This window comes from Cetorhinus maximus, chromosome 14 (assembly GCF_964194155.1).
Source record: "Cetorhinus maximus chromosome 14, sCetMax3.hap1.1, whole genome shotgun sequence".
In the NCBI taxonomy this organism is placed as follows: Eukaryota; Metazoa; Chordata; class Chondrichthyes; order Lamniformes; family Cetorhinidae; genus Cetorhinus; species Cetorhinus maximus.
Window position 1 is genome coordinate 85,291,537 of NC_135892.1, and position 12,406 is coordinate 85,303,942.

At 40.6% G+C, this 12,406-nt stretch overlaps 1 protein-coding gene across 2 annotated transcripts in view; it reads right to left on the reverse strand.

Annotated features, from left to right (window-relative positions):
• Nucleotides 1-1,531: 1,531 nt before the first annotated feature.
• Nucleotides 1,532-12,406, reverse strand: part of LOC144689791 (protein kinase C epsilon type) — a 689,374-nt gene continuing 678,499 nt past the window's right edge. For both annotated transcript variants that reach the window (XM_078557177.1, XM_078557176.1), the window contains one exon: nt 1,532-4,284. In XM_078557177.1, the coding sequence (XP_078413303.1) occupies nt 4,138-4,284 (147 nt within the window). In that variant the 3' untranslated portion in view covers nt 1,532-4,137. The remainder of the gene's footprint in view (nt 4,285-12,406) is intronic.

Below are 12,406 nucleotides of genomic sequence, written 5' to 3' on the forward strand. Positions count from 1 at the left end.
TTTTAAAGTTTAAAATAAAGAAAGTTAGAAATAATTTACATATGTCCCCTTATGTGACCGTCAAATGAGCTGGGACATGTTTATGAAATGTTTCAAAAACATTTATTTAATTTATAAACCCTTCATGAAACCTCATCCCACCCATGGATGAGGTTTCATGAAAAATGCAAAGGCCGCCTGGGATCTTCCCCTGCCCGCCAACCTTAAGGTTGAACGGGCAGTCCTGTTAATAATTTCAATTGGTTTTTAAATGGACTTAACAGGCCTTTGCTAGTTCGGCAGGCACACAGCTGGCTCTGGTGCACGCCCACCGAATGAAAGATCGGAATGATGTGCAGTGACGTCGGGACGCATGCCCGACATCACCGTGCATCATTTTATGCATTGGCGTGCAGGGCCTGCCCCCACATACCAACAGAAAATTCTGCCCCCTGTTTTTGTCCCTTACTTTCCTGTTTCTATTTGGGCTGCAATGATATACCCAGGGTAAAAAACAACAGAACTCAGCAAAAGGGAGTTTGGAAAAATAACACTGAAATGTAAAATATATTACTGTAGTGTTTGCAAAATATCATGCAGTACCCAACAAAGAAACAGTAAAATCTTCTGCCATATAAGTTGGAATCACCTGAGAATGGCACTAATACCTTTTGATTCATTTGATGGCATGTTGGCATGGAAAACAAAGCACACAATGTTCTAGAGAAAAACAGAAAGGCGTTGTATTAATCACTTACAAAGCATTTCCACAGTAAAACACTATCAACACACTTAGATGTGAATGCTTTTTTAAAGAGTATTAAATATTGGCCCAGATCTTCCAGTCTCTGGATAGTTGGAGACCGAATGTACCCCCTCCAAGGTGCACTGCCGGGACCCTCAGATTTTCCAACGCAATGACTCTGTGGGAATTGCCCAGGAAGTCTGAACTTGCGATGGACAATTCCCCTGCTCCCCGGGACCCTCCAAAAAAGTCTCCAGTTCTGAGTTAGAGTCAGAAACTTCGGACAGTTCTGACTAACTTACCTGAAATAGTTACCCAGGAAATATTAGACCTCACCACCCTATGCAGCTGCCACCCTACCCCCTCACCTACCCTTCCCCTTACCTATTTACCTTAACTACCCTACCTCCTTACCCACTTACTTTACCCATCCTACCCACTCACCCTACTGCCTTCCCTCACCAACCTTCCCTTACCTTCTCTCTGTAGCTTTTCAAAGAAGCTTTGGGGCATTTAAACTCTTTACTTGCCAGAATATAGCAGCTAGTGCCATAAAAAGGGGACATGTCTTCTGCGCAGTTTCCCTTTGCTGATGTCTCTCAGGCTTCCTGCTCTGAGTCAGCTTGGAAGGATGTGCCATTGGAAAATTACTCACAAAAATCGGAGGGAGGTAACTGGGTAGGTTTTTTGTCTGATTAAGGTCAGGACCAGGGGTACCAACCTTGATTGGAAGATTTGGGCCATTAAGCGATACAATGATTTTGATATAAATTGTGTAATTCAGAAAGAAAGCTAACAGGCAATGCATTGACATTGTATTTTTTTATTATTGGGTTTTAAAACAAACATTACACATTCACGTCCTGTTGAATACAGTACATTTGGCACACAGTAATAATGTTTACAATGAAATAACACTAATGATGGCAGGAAATTTAAAATACATCCATGAAGAAAATACCTTTTGTACAAACAAAGCCTCACAAAAAAAAAACAGAAACTAAACTTAAAACATTTTGATTCGGCCAGACTCATGTTTTGTACATTGTTTAAGTTAAAAAGAGGTAATTTTTTAGCCTTGTTTTCGGAGACAAACCTTTTATCGCTCTCCATAAAGCAGACATGCGATTCTTTTCTTCTATGTAAAATAGAGGAGGAAGGAGAAGCAAGGAGACAGAGACACTGTCACTTTTTTTTGCTCCAGGCAGGCTGGCATACACAGGGAAGGGGAAGATCTAACCACAGACAGGGAAGCGATGCAACAGTGCATTCACGTTTAAGAGAGAAAAAAAAAGTTTCAACAATCAAGCAAAAGGTAACACGTTTTTCTATGAATGTAAACCAATAATAAATGGTAAGACAGGCAAAAGCTGATAATGGAGGAACACCTGTCCATGCAAAGATTTCACAATGAACCAACTTGGCCATCTGTTTTAGTTGCCATATACTGTACAAACCAAACACTAGTGTGTTTAGTCTGAGGCCTGATCTATATCACTAATACTATGAATGCTCATGCTTAACACAGCAGATTGAAGAATCTGTAGAAGCTTGAGGAATGTACTGAATAACAAAAATGTACTAATTTTTACGTGTTTTGCATCACATAAATAATCAAAAATGCCCTTCGACTTTGAGTCTCCATTCTAAAAAATCTTGCTTTAAGAGAGCAACTGTAACAACATTGCAAATGTCTGCATTAATTTCCATCCCAATGTTTAATAACACCCTTAATACAGTTTGAAGCACTGTACTTGAGGTCCAGTATAGCTTAATACAAGGTTATGACATTGGACAAAAAAGAACTCAACTTGTTAGACTTGAGTTAGCAACTTGAACAAATACACATACAGAGTATTGCACATGGACATTATCATTAATTACTTTTCTCAATGACTAATATATATATATATATATATTTATAATATATATATAATATGCCTGAACATGCAGCAGTTGATACTGTTCAATGAACTCCACAGGCCTTGCAGCAAACAGTATTTACAACTTCTTGCCTGTACAAAAAGCAAAGAGCCCTTTTTAGTGCTACTTTGCCACTCACAAGTATTTCTGTGCATCTGGCAATCCAGATACATCAGATAATATGGATCCCAGTGACTGGGAAACCAGTCCAGTAAAATTCTAAGTGACTTTAGGACACACACACATGCATGCATACACGCGCTCACACACATATGCAGACGCACGCTCACACACATTCACACACACATGAAACACTAAAATAGAATACAACCAGACCTGAACTGCTCAAGCTGGCAGCATGTGTGTACATTATCATTTTTTCAACCACAGCCACAATTTATCAACGGGTAACTCATAAAAAGCTAAACAATGTACACCATCATATATCTTGTCAGTTTTTGTGTCATTTGATCGTCAGTCCTCTATTATGTCTAGGTATAATGCTCAATATTTCATAGTCTATTCTTTATTAAAAAAATAAGATACACACTTGAAAATATAGTACAGATAAGGGACAGTAGTATAAATAAGGATTTGTGCAATGTGCCAAAGTAACACACTACTATAACAAAAAACTCAAACAACTCTGGTCTTGGTGACGAGCATTGCTTGTGAAGTAAGCCTACAATTCAGTGCAAGGTGATTGTTCAAGATCTAAGTTACAGTAAAATATTACACTAAGTTGTAGGACTGTCACCAAAGAACTGAGTAGTCAACTAGGTGAGCACAATAATCATGACTGACTTGCAATCTACTAGGTTGAGTATTTATCTAGGCTGGGTAACAGCCAGATGTGTGATGTAATTTCAAACACCCTAATTCACTCGAAATTGCACAAAAAAGTGACAACTTAAAACAGTGTAACATCTCCACAAAAAGACAAAAATAACTAAATAAACCACTCAGTAACCCTTTCTGTTCGCCTGAGCAATTTCCATACTGGCGGAATAATCAATTGATTGACGAGACAAGCTGGCCAAATGGTTGACTTTCCTAGGCTTCTATTTCTATGTCAAGCTCTGGTATGTAGTTCTGTTTCACGTGCCTTTGTTGCACGGTTGTTCCACTTCCTTGTACCGGAGTTCCTGCTGTATATGAATGAACCTGCAGTTCTACAAGTATAACAGTACATTTAATACTGTTTGCATCACACACACAAGTCTCTTCTGAAAAGCCCAGGTGGAGCAGAAGGCTTAAAATATGAGCAAAATAACTATTTATTTAAATAGAAATAACAAATCGAAAACCCTGGAGTGCATTAATTTAAACAGACACCAGAAAATGGAAACAAGGTAGAAACATAAACACTTATTACTGCAGGGAAATGCAGGTACTACACAGTACTAAAAAAAACTTGATCCTAATAACTTTCTAGATTTCTCGGACCATTGCATGGTAATGGTATGTAGTGGCAGCACCAGGAAAATGTCTTAGGCTATTGATTCTTCACCAAAATAGGAGAAACCTTTAAATTCATCTTGATTTATCTGCTTAACAATAGCATCATCCACCAGCGTCAACACAGGTTCCTCACGTGTGAAGTCTTGGTCAAAGTTATTCACATCCCTTTTGGTTTTCTAAAGAACAATGAGAAGTATTTCAGAAGAGCAGATAATGATGATTACATTGAAATCTGAGACACAAAGAAAGTTAATATAATGACACTGGAGGTGACAATGTATAAGAGATTCCAAAAGCTTGAAAGTAAGCTGTGCGATATGAGAAACAATGGTTCTAACATGTCCACATGCAATGGTTCTGTCCACTGCCTTAAACATAGAAAGACTTATAGCACAGAAGAGGTCATCTGGCCCATTGTGTCTGTGCTGGCCAAAGAAAGCATTGTGTGAAATAGAAATTAGAGGGTTTTTATAAGGCTGACTTTGTGACAAATATTGCAACCTCCAAATGCTCTTTATTGAATTGAAATGATTCCTTTCCCTCGTTTGTGCCCTGTCTAATTTCATGTAGAGATGATTCTTTTTGCCTTGGATTAAGATCATGGCTGATCTGGTTGTGGCCGCAAATCCACTTTCCTGTCTGCCCCCAATAACCCTTGACTCCCTTGTCTTTCAAAAACCTGTTTAACTCTGCCTTGAATAAATTCAGTGACCCAGCCTCCACTGCTCTCTGGGGAAGAGAATTCCACATACCAACAGAAAAAATTCTCCTCATTTCAGTTTTAAAAGGGAGACCTCTTATTCTTAAACTGTGTCCCCTAGTTCTAGTCTCCCCTACGAGAGGAAACATCCTCCCAGTATCTACCTTGTCAAGTCCCCTCAGGGTCTTATATGTTTCAATAAAATCACCCCTCATTCTTCAATGGGTAAAGGCCCAACCTGTTCAACATTTCTTCACAAGATAAGTCCTCCATCCCAGGAATGATTCGAGTAAACCTTCTCTGAACTGCTTCTAACACAATTATATATTTTTTCAAATAAGGAGACCAAAACTGTACACAGCATTCCAGATGTGGTTTCACCAATGCCTTGTACAGTTGCAGTAAAACTTCCCTACTTTTATATTCCATTCCCCTTGTAATAAACAGTAACATTCCATTTGCCTTCCTAATCACTTGCTGTGCCTGAATATTAACCTTTAGTGAGTCATGTATCAGGCCTCCCAGATCCCTCTGTACCACTAAGTTCTGCAGTCTCTCTCTATTTAAATAATATACTGCTTTTCCATTCTTCCAGCCAAAGTGGACAAGTTCACATTTTCCCACAATATAGTCCAAATGCCAAATTTTTGCTCTCTCACTTGACCTGTCTATATCCCTCTGCCAACTTTCTCCACCTCTTGACAATATACTTCCCTATCTATCTTGGTGTCATCGGAAAATTTAGCTACCATACATTTGGCCCTTTCATCCAAATCATTGACGTACATCGTAAATACTTGAGGCCCCAGCACTGATCCCTGTGGCATTCCACAGGTCACAGCTTGCCAACCTGAAAAAGACCCATTTATCCCTATTCTCTGCTTCCTGCTAGCTAACCAATTCTTTATCCATGCTACTATGTTAACCCCTACACCATGTGCTCTTATCTTGTGTATTAGCTTTTGATGTAACACTTTTTCAAATGCCTTTTGGAAATCCAAGTATACCACATCTACAGGTTCCCTTGTATCCGCCTTGCTTGTTATTTCCTCAGAAGACTCTAATAAATTAGTTAAACACGATTTCACTGTCACAAAGCCATGCTGGCGTTGCCTGATGACATTATGATTTTCTAAGTGTCCTGCTATAACCTTAATAATTTATAACATTAATAAATTAATAATGGGTTCGAACATTTTCCCTATGATAGATGTTAGGTTAACTGGCCTGCAGTTTCCTGACTTTTGTCTCCCTCCTTTCTTGAATAAAGGTGTTATATTAGCTATTTTCCAATCCGCTTGGACCCTTCCAGAATCCACGGAATTGGAAGATTATAACCAATGTCTTTACTATTTCTGCAGCCACGTATTTTAAGGCCCAAGGATGTGGGCCATCTGGTCCTGGGGACTTGATATCCTTTAGGTCTAATAGTTTCCCAGCACTTTTTCCTAGTGATGGTGATTTTTTAAAAGTTCTTCCCTCCCATTCACCTTTTGATTTTCAAGTATCTTTAGGAACTTTCCTAAGTCTTCTACAGTGAAGAAAGACACAAAATACCTGCTTAGCATCACTGCCATTTCCTTGTTTTCCATTATCAATTCCCAGAGTCATTCTCTAAAGGCTCAACACTAGCTTTAGTTATTATTTTCCTATTTAAATACTTGCAGAAACTCTTACTATCTGTTTCAATATTACTAGCTAGCTTTCTTTTATACTCAACTTCCTCCCCCTTTATAATTTTTTAGTCATTATTTGCTGGTTCTTAACATCTGACTAATCTTCTGACCTACCACTAATTTTTGCAGATTTGTGCAGTTTTTCATTCAATTTGATATTACCCTTAAGATTTTCTAAACAGTGAGTGAGGCATCCTTTTCAAAGAGTCTTTTTTCTTACTGGGATAAATCCTTGCTGAGAGTTACTAAATATCTCCTTAAAAGTTTGCCACTGCATCTCTACTCTCCTACCTTTTTAAACTACTTTAGCTAGCTCTACTTTCATACCCTTATAATTACCTTTATTCATTTTTATAACACTAGGCTTAGACCTACACTTCACCCCTTCAAACTGAATATTAAAGTTTATCATGTTATGATCATTGTCATCGAAAGGCTCCTTTACCATGAGATTATTGATTAATCCTGTCTCATTGCTCATCACCACGTCTAGAATAATCTGCTCCCTGGTTGGCTCTAGAACGTACTGCTCCAAGAAGTTGTCCTACATACACTCTATGGACTTATTTTCCAGGCTACCTTTGCCAATCGGATTCTTCCAATCTACATGTAGATTAAAGTCACCCATTCTTACATTTATTTCTTCCTTGTACAAAAAAAAACCCTAACAAAATTTATATTTACAGTGCTCCCCATGTATATTTTCTATTTTATTAGCCAGACACCAGACTGGTGCGTTGAAGGTGGTCAGAGGAAAAAGGAACCCCTTTGGATTATGTCTGCTCTCTGTTGTTAGTGGAAGCAGAGTTTAGAAATTGACTGTTGCCATCCATTTCTTTCTGGTTCTGTAAGGTATTTGGAAAAATTAAATATGTGAAAGATTCTTAAGTTTTTTTTCTGCTCCTTAAATGCAGTGACCACACATAGAATTTCAACACATTTTGTGCGTGTGTTTGTGTGTGCCTATGTGTGTGTCTGTGTGAATGCCACACATCTGAAAGTTCATGACCTTTTTCAAGGTTTCGGGTCACTGTCAGCCACCAAAGATCGACAGTTATCGTTGTGGTTACTTGCAGAAAAATAAGTTGGCACTAGGTCACTGTGGTTAAACCATATACCAGTGCCCTCCTCGTCACCTTTCTCAAGAACTTCTCTGAAACCTCAATGCAGATGTCAGGCAAGATTCTCCCAGACAGGCACTGTCCTATAATTAGTGTGCACCCAAGCATCAGACTAGCAGGAAACGGAAAAGCTGCACAGTCTGGTTGGATGAGCCACCCAAACCACAAAGTGCTCACTTATAAGCCCTTCAGCCTTTGATGTGAACTTCTTCAAATAAGGTTCATTCTGTGTACCCAGTGGTTCATAGTTACCAGGCCTCGTGGGTGACCTCTGCCCTTAGACATTAACTTTGTCATTATTTTAGTTGCTTTCCCTAACGTTCTATCTGGCACTTTTAAGTTTATGACACAATTTAACAACAATGGTAAAAGTCCAATATTTTTTCTAAATTGAGAAAAGGGTTGTTTAATTTTAAGGGCCAATGCAGAAATTGCGGGACACCCAGTACAGTTGGGAACAGTAGCAAATGAGATAAATCAAGCAGTAATGGTCAGACATCTCTAAGTTTCTTGTTTAAAACTGTCCACTGTGGTTGCTAGGACCCTCGACAGGATCCTTCCCAATTCCTGTGCATCCGTCCTTACCCCTTTTGCTCTCTCCCAGAATCACACTAGGGTTCACACTGTGCTCACCCTTTACCCCACTAGCCTCTGCATTCAATAGACCTATTCTGCCATCTCAAGCAAGATGCCACCAGTAAATATTGCTTCTCCTCCACTCTCCATTCAGCATTCTAAAGAGACCATTCCATTCTTATCGCACTGGTCCATCCCTCAATCGTCCCCAAAACCCCCCTCTTCCCACAGCATCTTTCCATGCAAGCGCAGAAGAAGCAACACCATTACTTTGCCTCCTCTCTGCCCACCATCCATGGCCCCAACACTCCTTCCTGGAGTAACAGTGCTTCACTTGTACTTATGCCCAGTTAAAAAAAACTGCATCCAATGCTCAAGGCATGGCCTCCAACAGGGAGAACAAATGTCAGTTGGGTGATCATTTTGCTGAACACCACCATTCAGTGCGCAACCCTGACTTCTGGTCACTTGCCACTTTAATTTTCCATTCTACTTTGATCTCTTGGTACTTGGTCTCCTATACTATTCCAATGATGCTCAACGCAAACTCGAGCAACAACGTCTCATCTTTCCATTAGGCACTTTACACAACATGCCGGCCACAATATTGAGCTCAACAACTTTGGAGCTTAACCATCGCCCCCGTTCTCTTGGAGGTCAAGTCCTGTTATGGAGGATGACTGCACCAGAGCCCCTCAGAGTGGGGGAGTTGAGAGCTGGTGCTGTGGGTGGATAGTCTGATCTGTATCACTGGAGTCTACCTATCTTTCTCACCTTCACCTCTTTGCCAGCTTTTCCATGCTTCCCTGCCCCTCTGCTATTTTGCCGTTGCCACTTAGACCTCCTCTGGAACCACCGTTTGTTTCTCCACTCCATTACCACCCCCTTTTGCCTTGTACCATCATCCTATTTGTCATTTAATCATTCTCTGCCCTACGCACCATCAAAGACCTTCCCCATTGTTCTTTCCTCCACTAACACCCCCTTCCACTTGCTCTGGCTTTGTGCTTGCTTATAAGTTGTTAAATCTTTCACATTCTCTAGTTCTGATGAAATATCAAGGACCTGAAATGCTAACTTTCTTTCTCTCCCCACCGAAGACTCATCTGCTGAATGTTTCTGGCATTTTCTACTTTTATGTGAGATTTAAAAGCCTGGTGATCACAGGATGAAAAGAGCAACATCTGCACCTGCATGAGGTCCTGAACTATAATGGGTCTGATTTTAACTCCGTGTAAATGATTAGGCTTTGAATGAGTTACAATGTTGTCCCCAATAAGTTAACAGCAAAAGACAGTGTGATTAGTCTTGAATGCAACATCATGAGGCTCCAAGGATAATTTAAAATAATTCGATAATTTATAAGTTATCCACGCAAGACATTATATATGGTTAAAATCTCCCTAGTATGTTACTTTGCTTTCCAGGGGCAGCAGCAGGTAGGTTGTGGTTTTGCAAAACCCCAACCTAAAGGTGTGAATGTGACAGGGATATCTGTGATGATTCAATCTGTGAATGTGGTCCTCTGCGTAGTTCTGACTTCCTAACTGTCTTCAGAAGAAGTGCAGAGAACATGAGTAGTGTCTCATCAGGTCTAATGGAGCCTTTCTCCCGTTTGAGCCAAACGTGGAGAGATGCAATGTGGAGTCGCTGTCATGATGCAAATATTCAATTGAATACAGGTCAGAGGCTAGGAACCCTGCGACAAGTAACTCACCTCCTGACTCCCCAAAGTCTGGCCACTATCTACAAGGCACAAGTCAGGAGTGTGATGGAATACTCCCCACTCGCCTGGATGAGTGCAGCTCCCACAACACTCAAGAAGCTTGACACCATCCAGGACAAAGCAACCCGCTTGATTGGCACCCCATCCACAAACATTCACTCCCCCCCACCACCGACGCACAGTCGCATTCGTGTGTACCATCTGCTGCAGGGATTCATCAAGGCTCCTTAGACAGCACTTTCCAAACCCAAGACCATTGCCATCTAGAAGGACATGGGCAGAGATAGATGGGAACACCACCACCTGGAAGTTCCCCTCCAAGTCACTCACCATCCTGACTTGGAAATAAATCACTGTTCCTTCACTGTCACTGGGTCAAAATCCTGGAACTCCCTTCTTAACAGCACTGTGGATGTACCTACACCACATGGACTGCAGCAGTTCAAGAAGGCCACCACCTTCTCAAGGGCAATTAGTGATTGGCAATAAATGCTGGCCCAGCCAGCGAAGCCCACACCTCATGAATGAATAAAAAACATACAAACAAGTTAAATAAAAAACATATTTTCCAGCAGTTCAGCAGGAATAAGTTTTTTCAGAGGTGTGAATATTTTTCTTCTCAGGCTTGTGTGCCAGCAAGCCAGCTAAGAACTGCTCCTCAAGCATCTTATCCAATGGCATTTTGAACTGACCACTAGAGGTGTGTGAGAGCAACTAGGAATGATTATTATTCCCTCTGCTAAGCCATCCATAGTTTCAGAAAGCACTTCATCATCAATAGTGATCCAATGATTCTTACATGGATGACCCTATAGTTGACTGTATTGTTACAGAAATGTGCAGGATGAGGGACATTTTCTCCTCTAAAGAGCGTGTTGGTTAGATTAGAAGTCAAGTTTCTTCAGGTTGTAGTCTGTTCAAAGCTATCAGTTTTGATAAGAACAGGAGCAGCTCTGCCTGTGTTGCCCTCTATGGCTGTATACACATTGAAGAATGGTAACTTGGTGAGGCACCAAATATTTTGAATATCCCTGGAAATATACTCTAACATCAAAAGAAGAGAAAATTTGGAAAACTGCTCTCCTTAAATATTAAATTACATTTGGAAAAACTCTTCTGTCAAGCTCAATCTACACTGCTGTAGAACCCTACATTGACAATACTGTTTTTTGGTTCAACAACTGTTGATAAATATGCAATATTCAGTGATTATTCAGCGGTATGATTTAAATAAGGCTAATTAAAATAAATTTGGCATTATCAACCTTCAGTACTCTTATCAGTTTCTAAAATTATTATTCCAATTCAGCAATTTTTGTTTTTGTTTCAGATTTCCAGCATCCACAGTATTTTGCTTTTGATCCAATTCATTAACTTGTCAAATTCTGAAATAATTTTGAATCAATTTAATGACTAAATTTACACCATTATTCAAAATAGTTGTGGAGCATGTTGTAACCTATAAAGAGGAATGTCACTGCAAGTATCAATATATAGCAGCAAGATTCTTTTTGGCTTTTGGCATTGAAGAATGCATTTTATCCAATTTCTTTTACTCCCAACCACAACTCTTCAATCAAAACTTTTACGCAGGATATAAGGTTACCTCAAAATTGTTCCCAGTTTTTATTTTCAGCTAAGATCTTCAATTAAAATTCACATCAGGAATTTTCCTATTTTGTTGAATTTCTTCATCGATTTAAACCTTTCAGGACCTTAGTACCCTATCTTGACATAATGCATGAATTGTTTTCTTACGGTGAAGTAACATGGGTATAGATATAAATGCTGTTCAAGATTTCTACATCTCCAGTGTTTCTGGAATTATGGGCAGGATTTTTCAGATGATAATGTTTCCTGCCCCGCCACTCAAAGAGTCAGTGGGGAACACATCCCCGCCAATACTGGCTGCCCCGCAGCCATTTAATGCTCCAAGGCAGCTCTCTAGTCCCAGCAGCGCCAGTAGCAACAGTGGCTAGGACTGGGATATAAGCAGTCTCCAGATTCAAAGGGCGGAATTTTCCCAGATTTGCGGTAGCGGGTGGATAAAACAATGTTTTACCTGCCAGCCACGATGGCGGGTTTTCACGCTGTATTGTCCCAAACCCACCTCGTTATTTATGCATTCCTGGGAAACATGCCGTTTCCATGTTGGGTGGACTGTCATTCGCCCTCCCACCATCACCCCACCATTTCATCACACCAGCCACCATGTTTAAAAGGCAGCTGCCAGCACACCGCTCATTGCTCCCAGCTCACCACCGCTGCCCAGGAGATATGGACAGCAAAGGAAAAAAGACTACAGCACCCCCTGGTTTAATGATGGGTCCTCTAAGCAACTGCTGGATGCTGTGGGGGCCCGCTGGGATGTCCCGTACCCCGGCTCTGACCGCAGGATGGGCAGCAACGTGACCAATCTGGCTTGGGAGGTGGTGGCAGCGGTGGTCAGAGCCAACGCCCTTCAGAAGAGGACAGCCACCCAGTGTCACAAGAGGATGA